At 36.6% G+C, this 19,078-nt stretch overlaps 1 protein-coding gene and 1 pseudogene across 7 annotated transcripts; one reads left to right on the forward strand and one right to left on the reverse strand.

Moving 5' to 3' along the window:
- Window positions 1–132: 132 nt before the first annotated feature.
- Window positions 133–14,532, reverse strand: LOC131776387 (proline-rich transmembrane protein 4-like). 7 transcript variants are annotated; one of them, XM_066169099.1, is made up of 3 exons: window positions 6,855–7,032; window positions 6,124–6,212; window positions 133–2,321 (listed from the first exon to the last, which is right to left on the reverse strand). In XM_066169099.1, exon 3 carries the CDS (start codon window positions 1,664–1,666, stop codon window positions 647–649), a length of 1,020 nt encoding a protein of 339 aa, XP_066025196.1. In that variant the 5' UTR covers window positions 1,667–2,321; window positions 6,124–6,212; window positions 6,855–7,032; the 3' UTR covers window positions 133–646. The 7 variants fall into 7 exon arrangements, with proteins under 7 accessions (XP_066025196.1, XP_066025198.1, XP_058948546.1 ...); XM_066169101.1 differs by lacking the exons at window positions 6,124–6,212; window positions 6,855–7,032 and adding an exon at window positions 14,406–14,532; XM_059092563.2 differs by lacking the exon at window positions 6,124–6,212.
- Window positions 13,660–18,469, forward strand: LOC131776386 (proline-rich transmembrane protein 4-like; annotated as a pseudogene).
- Window positions 18,470–19,078: the final 609 nt, after the last annotated feature.

Here is a 19,078-nt window from a genome sequence, read left to right on the forward strand (position 1 = left end):
TTTTACGTAGTCAGCAAAGACAATTTCAGAAAAAAAATTTTTCTATGAACAGGTTTTGATTCCAAGAAACTAACTTTATCACGGTTATATCTCTTTAGTCTAAGATCAATAAATGTTTTACGAAACTCAGTATAAACAAAGGACTTTTAATAATTATCCTCAAAGGTTACAATCCCGTTAATTTTTAATTAACGCTTCGTCAAAAACAAACTAGTACTAGTGGAAATATATGTTAGGATACATACAAACATTTTGATACTTTGTCCTCATTCAGTTCTTAATGCATGTTTTTAGTCACTTGGGGCCTCGCCAACATTACGCCCCGTGAACTTGAAAACAACTTAATTTGTACGGCTAGTTCTACTATTCACCTCAGAGTGAGAACACCGATTTGAAATTTATAGGTCGTAGTGTCGGACAGGGCCTAACGTATGTCGTGTTTTTTCGAAATGTTTCTTTCACAATTATTAAACGTGCTCCTCGTTTTTGTGCCCAAACCTCCTTGGCCTAGCAACACAACACACAAAAGAACTCAAAACAATGTTAGCGTTTCCTTCTTATTAAATGAAAACCACTGTTCAATTCATTAGTGATAAATTTGAAGATGTATTTTTCTTGTTTTCCCACAAGGAAAATCTTTTGCCAATCAAACCGTTTGCAATTCAATAGCATTAACATTTTCGGGAATCTCCGCTGAAACAATCGTAGTCGGTGTCATTTCACCTTTCTTGTCGACGCTCCTCGCACTGACGGCATAAAACAGTACAACTGTCATGTAAATCTCCACGAGACGAAACATTGTTTGAAACGCCAACCATGGCCATGCAGAAACGAAGCGCGCATCGGAAAAAACGCCATAGACGCCCGCCATTGCGTAGACTTGCATAACGCAAATTAAAACGCCGCCCGCGACCGCTGCGAGACACATGCGGAGAATTGCGCGCGTGCGGGATCCACGACCTTCCGCTGGCTCCGTAGCCCAACGTTTGGAGGAGTCAATCAATTTGAATTTTTTCCAGATTAAAATCGATATGAAAAAGTAAAACACCGTAAGAGAAAAACCAAATAAAAGGTACAAAATCTGGCAAGTAAGGGCGAGGCCTTTGAACTCTGGAACGAAAGAAATAGCAAGTTCTGCTCCAAACGCGAAGAAAAAATATGGCAGCGTTGCTAAGGCAATATTCCTTGTATTATACCATTTTTGGAACCGCTGTTTGAGTATCAGTGCGTTCCTTAACACTATAAACATCAGGGTGTAGGCGGTTATGATGCAAGGCTGTCCGATGCCCCAAAGAACGTTGATAACATAATACGGTGCAGTTTTCCGCCAGTGGTATGCATCCATGCAGAGGAACAGACTTCTTGTGGCGCAAAACAGAGCCAGAAGACTCAAAACAACGCTGGGAACCTTGTTTTGTTTGAGGATTCGCACTCCTTTGAAGCGCTTCCACAGGGAAAGTACAATCAAAAAGAAAACAAAGGCAAATATCACACCTAAGCCATACTGGTGAAAATCCCAGATAATCCCCCATTCATCGACCGCCTTCGACCATTCTGGTAGAGGTTCAGCTATTCCTTCAGCTGTCGGACGATTATCGAATGATTCTGGCTCTGTTTCGGGGAATGTATTATTGATTTTCTTTTCGGGCTCTGGAATAGCACTCATCTTATTGCCAAGCACTTCTATTTGCAACAGGTCTTGAAAATATGGTCACTTATCGTGAGCTCTCAGAAAATTTTGCAGCTTTGACTTTTTCCGTATTAAGTGTTTACTTTTGAATTCCTTGTTGTATGAAATCTTATATTTTTTACTTTACCACCGAGTTTTCGTGATCATCCAGTCTTAAGCCAGACTGATTAGCCTTGAGATATTTCCTCTTTTAGCTGCAGGCAGTTTGTGAAGAGTACGTAGTCTTAATTTCTGCTCTGATGTCTGCTATCTAGAATCTTCGTTGAACAAAATCTGTTGCGTAACTTTACCTCCAGTCCACGCTGTCACAAAACATTCCAAGTTTAAGTATGGTAAGTACTCTTTTCTTTCAAATGAACTTGACGTTATTTGAATGACTAGAGTGTATCACGTACACGCTGTAGTAAAATGATATACGTTTGTTCCTTGCTCAAGGATATCCCCGCCTCCAGGTCTAGTTTGTGGATTAATCCGCCATCTGCTTGTCTTTTCAAAATACTCGGAATAAAGTCATTAAATGTCTAAGAGCAGACGTCTTCTCACGAACTATCCCGTGGACTCAAATTGACTCTTTGATGGTTGAAGCTGAGAACGTTTAATCCAAACAAATGCTTTCCCGTTTACGCCAAAACTGCATGAGATAAGAAACAACCGCACATTAAGATAAAAATTAACATAATAATAGATGACCGCCCTACGTTTTCTTTTGAATCAGCTTTTAAATGCGGTTTGAGATTCTGTTTACTTGCTAGAGAGAGTAATGTTCACAGTGCCAGGTTTTTAATTAAAACCAAGGTTTTGCTTGTTTTTAGCGTTACAGGTGAAGTATACACAAGGCGATTGAGCTTTCCATTGATTTCAAAATCGTTTTGACGTTACAGAAGAAAAGGTTATCTTCATTTCGGCTTTGTTTAATATATTGTGCTTCTAACATTTCTTGAATTACTATTTAAAGTGGGCTATTATCCATAAATAATGTGTTTCTATTTGAGAAAAATAATGCTAATCTTGGAACCTTACCGAAGAAATTAATAACTTTAGCACAATGAATAACTGCTGAGGCTATTTTTCTTCACGTTTTTGATGGAGAGCGAAATAATGTGATCAAGATTTGAACAATTAGTCGGTAAAATTCGTGGAAATATTTTAAGACCGTTGAATGCGACAGAAAAATAGACTTATGCAATTTTTTTTTTCATATCAGGTTTACATGAATAAGTAGCAGCGAAAACTGTTATTAATATGAAAACAGCTCCTTCCAAGCCTTGCGGTGCAAAGTAAGTCAATTATCGGCTTTCATTTCAGTTTCTGATGTTATGACTCCAGCCGCTTTTGGAAATTCGGTTCAAACGATATTTTGAAAAGTCACAGGTTTGCAGCCAGAAAAAATCGATCATTGTAAATAAATAACCTACCATTATTCGAAACACTCTTGTCTTTTCAGCATAAAACCCCTCATTCTCCCCTGAATAATGTACACAGTTTGACTGGAAACATAATTGTGGCGTCGAATTTCCTATCACCTGCCTTTGTCTTAAAACAACAAGAAGGTTTGCATTTGTTCTTCTATCATATCATGTCGAGCTAATGTTAGCAGTGAAGTGAACTTAAGACAATTGTGACCTCGTATTCCCTTTGAGTAAAGCCATTTTCGCGAATCTTGAGAACTCGAGCATCTTTCTTCGCCTACCAGTGCAAACGAACCAGAATTTAAAATTTTCGCAAAGACTTTTCACTGTTGGTCGCCGCCCAGTAAGTTTGTTCCACTGGATCTTCGCTAAGCTTAACCCTTTAACTCTCAAGATCTTATTATCAATTCCCCTCTCAAGCTGTTACAGATTTCCATGTAAGTTAGTTATGAGATTTGGTCTTTGGATGAGGATAACAAAAATCTACCTAATAAGTTTGGTATTCTCGTCACCTGTTAGCTGGATAATGTAGAGATATTATGGCGAGAAGTTTCATGTTAATCTCTTCTGAGAGTTGAAGGATTAACCTGAGATCATTCGTTCATGCAGTCTCTTAATGCAGTCTCTATTTGCAAATTTCTTCGTGACATTAGAAAACCTCGATTTTTGAGTATTCAAATCGTTATTTTATAAAAATTGCGCATTATGGTTATTCTCGATTACGTAAATCATTTTTCGCTTCATAATGAAAAGGGTGTTTAACCCTTAAATCGCCGTGCTTTGTAAATATGATCTCTACACTAAAACGTACTTTCATTTCGTGTTTTTACGGTGTGAAAATTAAAGAAAGAAAGCAGCATACACCGTTGTTACCTTAAAGAATTTAGTGCACCGCTAAATTTGAATATCGGTCCTGTACAGTCAGACTGCCGCAAATTGAGGAAGTCGAAGACCGAGCTTGTCTCCCATATCGTTGCAATCAACTGCTTTTCGACCAGACGGAAATTGCGATGATACTTAATCGCTCCATTTAAATTGATTCTTATCAATATACTTTTCTCAGCGGCAAGACAATATGCTTCGAAAATAAACTTTCAAATATATTTACCATGAGACCTGTCGTGTTCTGTTAGCAGGTATCATTTGCCAAGAAAGCCATTTCTTTTTGTGAGATTTGACGACGCTATTTCCAAGCAAAATCTTTCATCAAACAGGGCCAGTTAATCTGGTAAAGATACTGAAATATTACCGAGCAATGAGACAAACGCTCTCCTGGCTCTCAAAGAGATCAATCACGAAAAAGGAAAGAGAAATCTTTAAAAAAAAAAAAAAGATGCTTTCTTTTCTATTAAAAAATAATGAGTTAGACCGGAAATTATTTTTTTGTGCAATTGTAGTCAAAACATGTTGGCAAGAAAATCGTCACCAATTTTCCTTTCTTCTTCTTTTCATAATCGAGAAGTTCTATTTTAAAAATACCAACCATGACATTCATTTTCCTTGGATATCTCGACCCCCCGCTGAAAGTCGACTTGATCATTCATAATTGTATTTAGCTTCGAATGGTAAATCGAGTCAAGTTCAGCATTATTTCAAGTACCATTCAAATTTCAAACGGATCAACGCTGTTTCGATGTGTAAGTTGAACGAAATAAGGAACTAAATTTAAACTTTTCTCATTAATTAACAATGCTTAAGCTGTTTATAGGGAGGAATCTGCAAGAAAACAATTATCATTGAAGCGGAACCTTATCTTAATGATTTAACTTAAGAGGAAAAAGGAAGAGGGTTGAAAAACTCGATCAATACTTCAAAAACATCAAAATTACATTTATTTCATATTTGACTTCACGCAAGTTATTACATCTTTCAAATTTCCTCATCCGAATTATCTTATATTTGCAATGTTTGTTAGAAGTATTGTAAAATTATTAAACTTCCCTTTAAAATCAATCAAACTTTGATTGTAATTTCGCATACAGTAATTGATTAAGATTAACAGCAGTGTTAAAAATGGTCCCATATAATGAATTCATAATGTGGGGTTTTTATTTTCATGTTTTGTTTTTGTTTTTGTTTTTCTCATTTAATGTAGCGATTTTCCGCATGGGCTGAATTCATTTTTTAAAAAGCACTACGTTTGCGTTGATAATGAAAAGTTGTAAATCAAAATCTTGCGTTAGTTTTATTTACGTGAAGGAGTAGAACTTTCCCCGAAAGCAATACTATTCATTTGCCATATATAATTAGTTTGCACGCTTTGCAGGAGTTGCACGTTTTTCTTTCCACTTGCAGTCGTAAATGGTTCCCTTGATGTTTCGTATTTAAGTACAACGACCTCAGTCAGGTACTCTTTATTTATTAAATCCTGAGAATTTATTCTGCTCTCTCAATTAACAATTGTGTTCATTTTAGGCACGTAAAATATTGCTCAAGGACAGGAAATTACATCCTTTACCGTATTGATCAATATTTTAGAGAAACGTTATTTTTCAAAGACTAAAGAATTGAGGCCATATCTGAACATATAAAAATTATTTACTTAACCCGCAAGGCAGCTGATCAGGCACATTTCGGCATTAACTAATTCTCTTCTCACTGTGTAGTATTAAGTAAATGTTATATTAAGTTTAACGGGTGAGATAATCAGCGAACCCACTTTATCGACAAAAATAGAACTTATCAAAGTTTTGTATGCCTTGCCGTCTAGATGTCTTCCAGATCCGTGATAACATCTATTCATTTATTGTTGAAGTAAACTTGACAACCAAATACCAAAACTGGATGCAAATTTTTTTCCTTGCAATGTGAATGCACGAAAAATATTATTGCTTTATTCCACTAAAGGCAATATTTACCTACCTTTAAATTTTTGTTTTTAAAAAGAATGCATACATGGAAGTTAATAGGTCTTTTTGAGCAAAATTCATTGCCTAGAATTTCCCATGAGTTGGTGTTTTCAAACAGTGCCACGCTAGCTCATTTGAGACCAGAAAGACTGGACCATGAATATTCAGGTGATACCTGGTGAGAACTGAACCACTGGCATCTCATGTCCATCTTATAATATTTGAATGCCAATTCGTTTTGGTCACGACATCATTACTGAAGAACTGAAAAAGGAAATTAATTTAAAATTGCTCCATAAAATTTCTTTGTACTAAGAACTCAATTCAGTTTACTTGGGATATATGGACTCAGCCTTACGCATAGAAAATTTAGTTAATCAATTAAGTCAGGTCTTACTTTATATTGCATTAACTAGAGGGGTTTGATTCGATTTAGAACATCGCTTAACCTTGCTTGTACAAACCGAAATAACATGACACTATTTCAGTTTCGCGGCGGTGGACCGGGAGAATATGATCACTTTAGAAATGCACTTGGTTTAAAAATAGGATCCTCCATATTATAGACGAATTTGAGCCTTTGTACTTAGTTCAAAAGATAATTGTTCTGCCAGTCTGCCTCCAAAACAACAGCAACAAGGAGAAATTAAAATTTGGACGAGAAACTTCCTAGTTGTCTACCTAATCAGAAAAGACAAACTGAAGGATTTCAGTCGGTAAAATGTCCCTGCAACACCGACGGTTCTTCTCTGTGGTACACCTCAGATTTTCTTATTTGTCTTATTAGATAATTGGCTCATGTTGCGATGTGTTCTCGTTTATGAGATAACAACAGCATTCTAAGAACTTGAGTCCGTAGTTTTATGATTTTATCAGTTGTTTAGCACAAAAATAAGCGTTAATTACCTGATTAACAATGTATTGTTGTCGTTAAAAGCCTCGTCTATTGTTGACCCTTTTCTGAATCAATTTCTGTCGCAGACAATCCCTTAGTCATTAGCGAAACCTTTCAGGACTAATAATGGCGCATGCTCTCCCCGATAAACTCTAATTATAATATTGAATAAAAAACTGATTAAAGAAGATCAAAGATCATAAACACGACTTTCATAATGGCGGACATCGCGAGAGTCCTGGATCGAGTTTCATGAAAACGAGGTCAAAAAGGCCAAACTATCGCGTCGCGTCCCTCTTTGTTTGTTATGGCGAGTACTTCGAATATTTCAAAATCCGACATTTCTTACGGAAAACGATATAACTGGCGCTTCTCTTCTTGGAAGAAAACCTGAGGGGTTAAAAATCTCAGAGATTAAATTTTGGCTCCACTGGGAGAAATACCAACCAAACCTTTCAAAACGTTTGAACGTGTCCTTTAGTAGCATGTCGTAATGATGTGGGATATTGATCAAATGAAGCCTTTAAGTGCTACTGTGGTTCTTTCTTTATTCACTCCGAGCTTTCGCCGTTCTACGGCATCATCAGGGAGGACGATAAAATATTTGCGCTATTGTTTTAAACGTTGGAGGTGCCACTGTAAATTAGCATAGTGTAAAACTAGCCAGTAGGACGCATGAAAACTAATGGCGTGATAAAATGTTCTAAAATATGTGTTAAAAACAGTTAATTAAAATAGCTCATTAAAATAAATCATTGAAATAGAAGATCGTTAAGTTCAGTGCATTCCTCACGGGAGTTCAGTCCCGGCTTGTGCTTTCTGATGTAATACGCTTCGTACAATCGCAGATTGACGGGGTCATTTTCACGCGTGACTTCTTTGACTTCGATGTTATGGCTGTTGTTGCGATGGTGTGTTGTGAGATGTTTTTTACCGACGAGTTGTCGTTAGTCAAGTGTTCTTTTGTTCGATCATGTAGGAATCGTGTCATGCTTCCGATGCAATATTCGCCACAAGCTTTGCACGTGAGCTGATAAACGGTGTTTCTCTGTAGGCATAAATTGGTGTCTGCGATGGAGCAGTTTGGTCTGTTGCATTTCCTTTCTGTTGTGTTGTGTGAAAGGGCTTGCCTTTCAAAGTTGTGTGATTTTTGTAAGCACTGAAAAGTTCTCAATTCAACTGCAAGCTGCTTGGCATTTGACATCTAACCTCAGTACAGTCAATTATGACTCTAGTAGATTTGTACCTTCCCTTAAAAGATTTGGGCATTGTATCAATTACTTTTCTGCTGGGCCAAATGTTTATTTGTCCAAACTTAAAGAACATAAAATTGACCCATGTGACAAATATTCTTCTTACTGTGGATGCTGATACATTAAATAATTGAGCTAGATGATCCTCTGGGAATCCTTGCCTTAGTCTACACATGACCATAAAAAATTCATCAAGGGGCCTTAAAGATGTAGCTCTCCACTTTTTAGTTAGTAGTCAGCCCTCACTGTAATCAGACTCAGTGATGTTGTCAGTTTTTGACCGCCAGTAGGAAATGATAAAGATATTCAAAAACAGCCATTAAAGTGTCCCAGCTTTGAAAGCCAGTATAAAAAGCAGCATTTGAATCTTTTGACTTACAGTTTTCAAAGTTAAACAACCTTTTATTAAGGGCATCACGTTGCCGCTGGGTATCTTGCAGTTGGCGCTTAAGTTCCTCAATTTCCTGTTCGAGTTTATGAATCTTCTTTGTTTCGACAATATGTTATCGTCCTGTTATAGACTTCGAATTACATTATCGAAACAATCTTGTGCGCTTTCAACACAAAATGGCACCAATTATTCTGTTCTACACCCATTAGTTCATAAAGTACCACAACAAAGGGGCTTTTTCGGCTTTAACTAGATCCATATTTTTATAAGGAAACTCAACGTGAGTGATAATGGGTCTAAAAAGGTGCCAAAATATTTTAACAATATCAAGTGATCGTGCAAGTTACAGATTGTGGTTAAAAGTGTTTCACTGCACCATTAGAAGATGAGAATTCTAGAATGGGTTTTTTAAAATTGAGAAGGTGTGTATATATATATTTTTTTTTCATATTGGTTAAAACTGTAAAGAGAAAGACATAAGGTTGTCAAGAGGTGATCCATATAGCTTATATTGAAACTAGATGCTTATAATACCAAACGTTTCTTCAAATATTGAATAATTTCATGAAGTAGAGGCTCTTAATGGGGTTAACCGTTCGCCGTGAAACGGGAAACATTTAGCCGTGAGACGTAAACTGACCTATCGCAACAATTGTTTGTAAAAAGTCAACTCAAAAAGTCTTAATTCAATCGCAACGAAAAGAAATTAACCATTAGCAACGAAATTTCCAAAATTTCAAACCGTTAGCCGTAAGAGCCATCACCCTGTTGAGACCATCAAAGTACTTGTTCTAATCAAGAGCAAATTAATATTGCAGGAAAATTTTCCCTCAATTCTGACACATATAAGTATGAGTGGCTGTGGCGTTTTAATAAACTTAGAGGTATGCTGATCAAAACGTGGAAGCAGACATTGTTGAGCAGTATGAATAGAAATTTACTTCAAACTAATATTGCGTAGAATTGTCTGATGTAAAGATTGCTCTGTTGTTGGATAAAACGTTGTGTTTCCTTCTTTGTACGGTTCCAAAACCCTCACTCTCCGCTCCCGTAGTATGCAAATTCTACGGCTTTAAAACAATTCATTTTAAAATGAAAAAACTCTATAAGTGTTGCAAAGTTTTTGCTGCCGTTATCGAATGGCTCTGGCACGACTCAGATTCATATCTCGTGTTTCAAGTATTGTCTCCTTTCATTACTGTTACATGGATCATCGACACTAGGGACAATGTTTCAAATGATTGCCTCACCTGATATGTGTGCCTGGCTCTCACTTTTCGATAACTGAAAAACGAAAAAGATGAGAGGGTGCTATTTCGCTTGTTTACTGCCAGAGAGCGTGTGAAGGAAAGAATTGTCTTACCAAGATGTAGTCTGAAACCTGTCTACTGTGAAACACATAGAGTGCTTTTTGATTGAGTGTCGTTAATCCAAAACCAAAATTATTACAACGGCTAATGAGAACATTGGAAGATATCCCAAGAAGCAAAGCGCGGGAAAGCAAAGCGCGGGAAAACACACGTTACTTTGTCCCGATTGGTTCTATTTTTAGCCTGATTAGAACAATTTTTATTTGAGTGTCGAAAGTAATTCGTGATTGCTTAGCTTTTCCTTTATTTCCCTCTATGATTGGTCTAGAAAACTCACACCACTTTCTCAATCAATCAGATTCAAAACTAAAACCTTGGCGACTTGGTCACTTCTGGTAGTTTGCTTGTTTTTATTTGGAGTTCTCATTGGCTCCTGGTCATATTCTGCCTTCCTGTGATTGCATGGATTTCGGTTTTACGACACTTCCTCGAAAAAGAGCTCTAAGCCTAAATAAATAATGCAATCACAGAATGAATTAAGCACACTAATTGATTATTTTAGACATTCAATTAAAAATTGTCATTATTGATACGGCATTTAAAACGGGTGTTAGACGTTTTTAAGTGCAATTGTACAGAATTATTTGATATCAGCGTATGCACGAAACGTAATTCCAGCGTTCTCTTTTTAAATATCTGGCGATCCTTTGGGAGAACAAGACGAGCATAAGACAGGGTACCTGGTGATCAAATTTTCTAAAAAAACTTTAAGTCTTCACTGCCAGAAAAAGCATTAACGTTCTAATAAGATATTCAGACATCGTTTCCTACTAATTGCATTTCCTTCACTTAGCTCAGCCCTTAACACCATACTATCACTATGCATATTCTCCATAACGTTCTCTGAACATTTCCTCAGGTGTTAACAAGGAGTATATTTTAAATAATCAAGAGCTTCTTCAGTTGGTGATCTCTTCCCTTATTCTCATGACCTTAATGTGTGATTCAGGGTTGATATTGTAAGGAGAAATTAGATGCCAGTCACTCTTAGAGGTCAAAGGGTTGACTACCATCTCTGTCTCCTTCAGCACCAAGGAATTAAGGCGATATTCACAACTGCTTTGTGCATTGTTGCCTCTTATTTAGAAAAAATAAAGCAAAAAAAGACAGTAGTATTTTAAATTCATTAAACATGTTAGTAATTTAGCATTTACATAACCGCTCCAGATCTATTTAGAAAAAAGGGCCTAACCACTGAGAAAGGGGCTTTAAAAACATCAATATTTGACCATGAATGAAAAGGCAAATATGAAATTGAAATTTTCTTTTTAAAGTTCAAGAATCGTTTTTGTCATTAATGGAACAGAACAAATATACTTAAAGTTTTTTTCGTTGAAAATGAAGTTTCTTAGCACTTACTTTGCGTGTAGCCTTAATAGTTGAGCACCTGCCCATGCAATTTCCAAGGAGAATGTTTTCTAAAAAATATATCTTTTAAAACGAGTCTAGATATTTGATAACGGCATACTAACGAAACAATTACTAGCTATGCTGATAACGTAGCGGTCCATAAGTAATGATTACTATTCTCTCTTGCCGAGGCTACACTTCACAAAATCCGAAATTATTGTAATGGCGACTAACAAATATCGCGGCTGATGAAATGAAATCAAATAGCCCGCCTAGCTAGGGGTTTTTCTGTATGCTGTGAATTCTTGAGTGGTGGAGCGAGCTCTGAAAAAAAATATATAATGCGGTAGCCAAGCTGGCTATGACTTATATTTAGTCACGGAACTTAACTTTTTTCTTTTCCATTTTTACTTTGCGCCCATTTGGTTTAAGTGCTTCTCGTGAACAAATATTCCCCCGCTGGCTACACCCAAGACATCTGGTTATAATCCCACGTGATATTCTTCAGTTCTTAAACCTTGCTGTGATCCATGGGATTAGAGCTCAAAAAGGTACAATTTAGTCAGGAAAACAAATAGCTGTCGTTTTGGAAGAAGAAACAAACTTGTTTGATTTATAGTCACTCCGAAAAATCATCATCCGTTTTCGAGGGTAAGCTGTTAGAACCTTTTTTTTTCCGCGTGTTGCAAAATATAATTGTAATATGACACACACACTAGCCTCCATATGACATTGAAATATGTCATATGTCCTTACACATAATTTATTAATCAAAGCTCGCAAGTTTCCTCAAGCTTCAAGCTTTTAGGAAAACTGCTCTATATTTGCTTCCCAAAGCAGAAAATGTCGGCGGATATAAATCCTGGTGTATATTTTCGCGCCAAACAAAAGCTATCATTTATAGATGCAATATTCATACTCAAGACTTGGAAGAACTGTGAAGACAGTTTAAATATAAAGGGATCGCCGGAGGAAACTTTTCTTTAAAAAAAAAACTTTTTCTCATGGCTAAAGTGACCAACGTTTGGTAAACCTGAGCTTATGTCATCATCAAAGTCAAAAAAGGTATTGTTGGTCGCTCGAATGTTATAAATCTGGCCCGAGAAAACTGACAATGAGGGTTAATGAAAATATAAGATTATTTACCTATCCTTTTCATTGCAGAAACTCATCGGCCGGCGTCGGTCAAAAAAAAAAAAAAGTCGGAGAATTATACTCATATAGCACTTTCTCGATGTAATGCACTTCAGATGTAATGAGAAAAAGGTTTTCGAAAAACGAATTTAGATTTTTAAACTTTAGATTAACCCTCAGAATAAGGTAACAATTCTAGTTACGGAGTTTGTTCTAAATTCATTAAAAATACAGATAGGAATCGCATTGCCTTCAGGGGCTAAAAGATTGTGTTGTGTTTCAAGAGATAGGAAAAATGTCGCTGTTTTCATACATCGAATATTTTGCCGTATTTTTCTGCATATCTTTTTCCTGATCTCAACACTTTTGAAAGTCAAAAAAAATTTTCTTTTGAAACCTTTGAAGCGTCTGGAAGAAATTGATGTTGCTGAAAATAGCATTTGTAACTACCCGTTGTTACCGTTGTAGTTTAATTTACATTTTCTAGGAAACATCCAAGAAGCGTCGGAGTTGAACAAAAAAATTTGGACCTTCTTTAATGCGCAAAAATTCCAGAATTAGACTTTGCTTCTCCTTAAGGCCTTTGAATATGATTTCCGCGCGGAAAAGCGAAAAAAAGTGGTTACTTTGTCGATAATGTTTTCGTTTCTCAAACAAATGTGTGTATTGACTAGACGTCCGAAAACAAAAGAGTATTCTTGAAAGAGTCCCTGGCTATTCAAATAGCCAGGGACTAGATGATTCCATTTGCCTCTTGGGGGGGCGATTATCTGAAAATTAGTTTCCAAAACTGTTTCCTCAATCCATATTTAAATGATATCATGACAAATATTTGCAATTGAAAACACGAACTGCATGAACCTGCAAGATTTATTAGAATTAATGGGCGCTATCACGGAGACAGTCCAAATTTGTTTGAAATAAACTTGAAGACTTTATCTCACGAGATATCTTCCATAATTTACTGCAGATTCTTTTCGAATTTCGCCTTGTCGAGATTCCTGTTGAACCGTGCCTAATCCTAGCAAACAGGTGACATATTTTAATTTTGTGGAGCTGAATTGTACATCAGTTAACGTTTCTTAAGTTTTGCCAGACTATTCTCTTCCTAACGTACTTTCAAGCATTTTTGTTGAGATTTTTTGTTGTTTAGATCCTTATCACCAAGTTCACAAGTTCAAATCCATTTCAAGAATGTTTTTCGCGACTGCGAAAGTTTATCTCCTAATCATTAGAATCAGACTTCCTGTTTTTGATCTCTGTATTTGCTGCTGCGCACGTGCGTTTGGCCTTTTTCCCCACGCACTCAAAAGGTCAGGGAACAAACAGTACTCAAACTAGGACTCGATACTAAAAGAAACCGTAATCGGATCGTTTAGAGGAAAAATTGGACGAATAATACGACTTTGGGACAATTAATAGTTAATACTCGTCGAAGTAGAACGAGAAATTAAAACAATATGGCAAAGCTGTTAGTGTAAAGATTTTTACACCTGCAGGTCTTCAGCTCTGTGGCTCTGTAAACTGTGAAATTTCTTTTCGATTTGTGCCCATGACATTGTGGACTTTGAAAAATTGTGATTGTCTACTTGTGTTGTTCATTTTGACTTAAGTTAAGACAGTCGCGGACGTAGTTCATATCAGTCATGAATGATTTCTTGTTCTTGTTCGACAGACGTGTATTTCTTTCCCCGAAATACACTGATTTTAACTTGAAACACTGGTGTTCAGTATGCATGGTTTAAATGTCAGAAATTTGGTGAAGGTTAAAACTTTAGGAAGAAAATACTCCTGTTCCAATACTGAAGTGTCTTGCGCAGAAAATTTCATTCCAAAACTTGTCCATGAGTACAATCACCACCATTTATCATTTTTTGAAAAAAACGCGGTCACTTACTGAAGAAAAACACCAAAGAAAAATTTAACACAGCGAGGATCCTCTTGTTTATGCTGTTTATATCCTTATTAATTACACACATTTGCAAAGTTCCTTCCAGAAACCAAGAAAGAGAGTTTACCCATGTGTTTACCATTTGTTTCATTAAAGGTTAAAGAAAAACTCACCTAGGATCAGTTAGTCCACATAAACTTCCAATTTCTTCATGAGGTTCGAATTGTTGGCACACAAGGACGGTTAAAAAGTGGTCTTGTTCTTAAATACGTTGTATCATATATTTCATTTTTGTTATTCAGATCCTCACGTTTTTAAAGGATCCTCTTCACCCTTCCTCTTCAATTTCATTGTTCAATTGTTAATTGCTTTTGGAGTAAATTTCCCGCTGATTAGAAACTTCTGATTCTTCCATATAAGGTAATTGCGATCATCTCTTCATAATCAGCTGCAGTCAATTAATGGCAAAAAATGTTCTATTGTAACAAAAAATACGTATTTTTTTATTTATTCATTTATTAGCGACATTTATCCAGGGATTGTTGTGAACAACTTTTTTTGTCTTATACAATTTAAATTTATTTTTAATTCAGCTTCAAGCCGAAAAGGGTATTTTGCTTTTTCTAGCTTGCTTTCCTTCTCAGAAACATCTCGATCAAGTCTTTATCATGAAAATACACCTGAAGAAAATCAAATTGTCACAAAAATAGAAATGAATTATGCATGCAGAATATAGTCTGGGTTCCTTTAAACAAACTCCGGCCCTTAACAGTCACGGACCTGTAGGCAGATTTTTGTAATTTTCTTTCCATGCGACGATCAATATTCGCAGAGGATAAAACGGCCCAAAACGGACGAACGCTATTTCCGGCATGAACTTGCGCCGATGGTTTTTGCAAATAATTTATTTCTATTTGTTGTCATCTATATTATTCTATGACTTACATCTGTTACAATTAGGTGAATTCTATGAAAAAATAATGTTCTCCTACAATGCATCGCGTACATTCAGTTAAACTTACTTATAAAAGCCACCCCGCTGAGCACCACAAATGCTGGCATGAGTCTCTTCTCCTTCGCACTTACTGCGCATGTCAGAATGATGGCATTTCGTACGGACAGCAGTAAAACTGGGAGAAAATTCTGCAAACATGCATAGATGAGGGTTGGTCATACAGCGTGGGTTACAAAGAGCTAAAGATAGTTTAAAAGGCACTCAATTAGTTGACTTCTTCTTGAGGTAGTTACATATATGCGGACATGTTGAATTGAAAGGGATTGAATCACTGTGAGTGGAACATTTTTATTAATAAAAACACAAGTAAAAGAATTTTTTTTTCTTATGACATTAGCAAAAGTCAAGGACAAAAAATTTGTATTATTGACCAAGCTTGTTCAATCAAGATGGTGGATATTGGCCAAGTTCTCTTTTGCGATTTTATGGACCGAGACGCAAAAATAGCACGGGCTGATATCCAGCCACCTAAAAAAGAACACGCTTTGTCAATAACGGATTTATTAAATAGCAAAATATTTCGATTAGAATCACGAATAACTAGTTTGAAAATCACAACGTTTCGGCGAAAAACTCTAGTCTTTATCGGGGAAAAGTGATAAAGAAAAATTTACAAAAAGTACGAATCAGAAAGAAAAATGTTTTAGAATTATTAAATGAAGATGGATTGATTATTGCAGTTAGAATTACTAATGATGGAGTAGGTGTATTGTTTAAGAAATTAAAGATTACTGTTTTGAATTTAGAAACAGGAAAACAAACCCGAAGGAGATTCAAAATATAATCACTACTTTATATCTATAATAGCACAGACAGAGTAAGCCTGGCAAATAATACGCATTTCAATTGACGAAAACCGTCTTGTTATTCGTTTTTCCTTTCTCTATAATATATGGGAAAAATAGTTTCGAGAGTTAAGAAATACAGAGCGAAAAGGAGGGAAAGATATTGCACAGCACGTTGACTTTGCATGAGTATTTGAAATAATAACTAAAGCAGAGTATTTTTATATCCGTCTTCTCAATACTACATAGTTTCATCACGTTCTTACCAGGAAAAATGAAAAACAAAAGTCCGTTAAAACGGCATATGACGACGATGAAATGACGTGAATTGTCTTCATGCCCTTCCTTTACATATTAACTTGTAAGTTTTAAAACAAGGGCCTAACAATACAGAAAAAACAGTCGCAAAAGTACCGAAATGACCTGACTGGACACACGTAGTGTACTAGCTTAGGATCCTTATTTCTTGATAACTTTTAGAAGTATCGGATGCGTGCACTTAAAGCTGTTCAAAACGAACATGAAAAATACCCTTTGGTGGTGTGATATTGTCATGTTTACGTCACTGCATGCAAGACGTCTTGTTTCGGAAATTAAACGTGCCGGATTCTATCGGAAATGTTTGTATTCTCGCTTTTGTTGTTGTGAATTTTTTTAATGAAAATTATGTTTTTCTTTTTCTTTTATGTCTGGCTATAAATAGACGAAAAGAATACGGAAGTTTTATTAAAATAACGACAGACATCAATATTTAAACTGGCTTATTCGTGCTCAAACCACAGTAAATAAGGATCGAACTTGAGCTCGATTGTTTCAGTCAACGATAAGCTGTTTTGTGCTCATTAGATCTGCTTTTCCAGGTAAAAAATCAGACGGAGGATGATTTCCAAACAGCATCGGCGTGCTCTGTTGGATGCAGAACCTGAGGCAGAAGCCACGAAAGAACCTTATACGAAAAGCTTCGGAGAACCTCTTCCAGAGTGGCATACAGCGATACCGACCTGGGTGTTGCTTGGAAATCTACCAATACGGACTGGGTGCTGCATTTGGAATACTTATGGTTCTTACCTCAGCCCTTATTCTGCGAGCTCTGTCGTCAAACAGAGCTAGGAGACCCAAAAAGGCTAACTTGATCGTGTTAGTCTTGCTTTTCATGTTTGGTTTGTTGCGCTGTTTGTACCTGTGCATCGATGCATACAGTACAAAACACATTTTGCCCAAAGCAGTCGCAAACTTCGTGTGGACCTTAGGCAACCCTTGCATAATCACGGCTTACACACTGATATTTTTGGTTTTGAAGAATATATTTGTGCTAAGGGAACGATTCATGGTGTGGTACACTGCAAAAAACATTTTATTTATCGCAGTTCCTTATTTTTCTCTTCAGCTAGTTGCTGAAGTAACTCTTTTCTATGTACCGAATATCGACGTACTAACTTTTATCTGTCAACTGGTTTACGTGCTTTTCAGCTTATCGCTGTCGTTCTTTTACTCCTTCATCGCATACCTTCTTTGGAAAATTTCAGGGCGGAAAATTCTCAAGGAAGTGCGGAAAAAAGTCGACAACATTTTGCGCGGACCGTTTCGAAAAGTAGTCCGCGCGGCAGACAAACTCGATCCATTATCAAAACTTGCGTCGCAGCCGTTCTTGGAGGCGTTATACTTTGCGCGCTTCAAATTATTCTATGAGTGGAGTTTACGGGGTTTTCTCGGACGCCATTTATGTTGAGGCCTGGCCTTGGTTGATCTTCAATTTTCCATGAGAGTTTTAGAGTTATTTCTCTCTTTCGTGTTATTCAGTGCCGCTTCCACACAAGGAACACGGCGTCGACAGTGCCAATCATTTCCCGTAAGCTCGGCGGGTTCATTCCAAGGGCGTGCACGACAAAGAAATTGTGTGTTTTCCCTCTCACCTAACGCGATTGGCAGTGCAGGTTAATTACGAAAGGCACTGCTATATTGTAAAATATTTTCAAAATGAGAAGCAGTTCACCGGAAGATTATTTCTTAGGGTCTCAATGGGGTTAACTGTCAGACTTAAAACGGCCTAAAAATTTAGCTGTTAGGCGTAAAAATTGAAACACTGTAACTGTTGGTCGTAAAAAGATTAGGTAAAAACATTTTCTATTATAATGCGTAATTCTGAAAGTGTCAAAATCTTGCCTGTCATGTGTCTTGTCTTGTGGCTAATGTTGTTATGACAGTTATACAATTTATTTGGTATCGAAGACATTTGAAAATGAACATCTGAAAATTGATTGCCAACCTTGTAAAATGATCGAAATTCATTTTGACATTCCTGTTAATCGTAACAGAAAGATATCAAGAGTGAAAACCATCACCCCATTGAGACCCTCAAGAAAATTAAGCATATTAACACAAATGAAAACTGAGAAGCACATATTGTTTTCCATCCTGTCCAAATCACTCTTTACGCGGGCTGGAGTACTAACACCTGCCTTCTTATACTATTATTAAAATTCTGACGAGGAATTTTCTGGGAATACTTTAAACCCGGGACATAGACGAGATTTCATCCAGGGAAAAAGATCTTATTTAAACTCGGTGTAATATTCGGTTCTCATGTGGTGTAGCACTCCGGGGATCTGCTGGGCCCTTTTTTTCTTTGTAATCTACTGTTCCTTCAACTTCCTAATAATCGGAAATCTACTTGTGAAGTGTTTTTTTCCTTATATGTTTGGTATAAGTATATATTCTAGGCTTTAACGAACTTTGATCCGAATCGTGACAATAAGCCACCAAAAAATTCCCACTGCTATTAAATTGCCGGATTCAGGGAAAATCGGAATCTTTTTGCTATATTTTTAGAGGGACTCCAACATATATGCCGTATACGTCACGACGGTAAAACTAAACTCAAATGTTATAATTTCACCAGTCCCCACCGGATCTAGCTAAATGCCGGTATACACGTAGCCAATACTCAGCACAGACATTTATTTGCCAGTATTAAGGAATATAGGTATACTCGACTCTGTAATTCTACCACTTATTTCCCATTTCCACTACTCATGCATAGATGAGA

This window comes from Pocillopora verrucosa, chromosome 6, assembly GCF_036669915.1.
Source record: "Pocillopora verrucosa isolate sample1 chromosome 6, ASM3666991v2, whole genome shotgun sequence".
NCBI classification, from domain to species: Eukaryota; Metazoa; Cnidaria; class Anthozoa; order Scleractinia; family Pocilloporidae; genus Pocillopora; species Pocillopora verrucosa.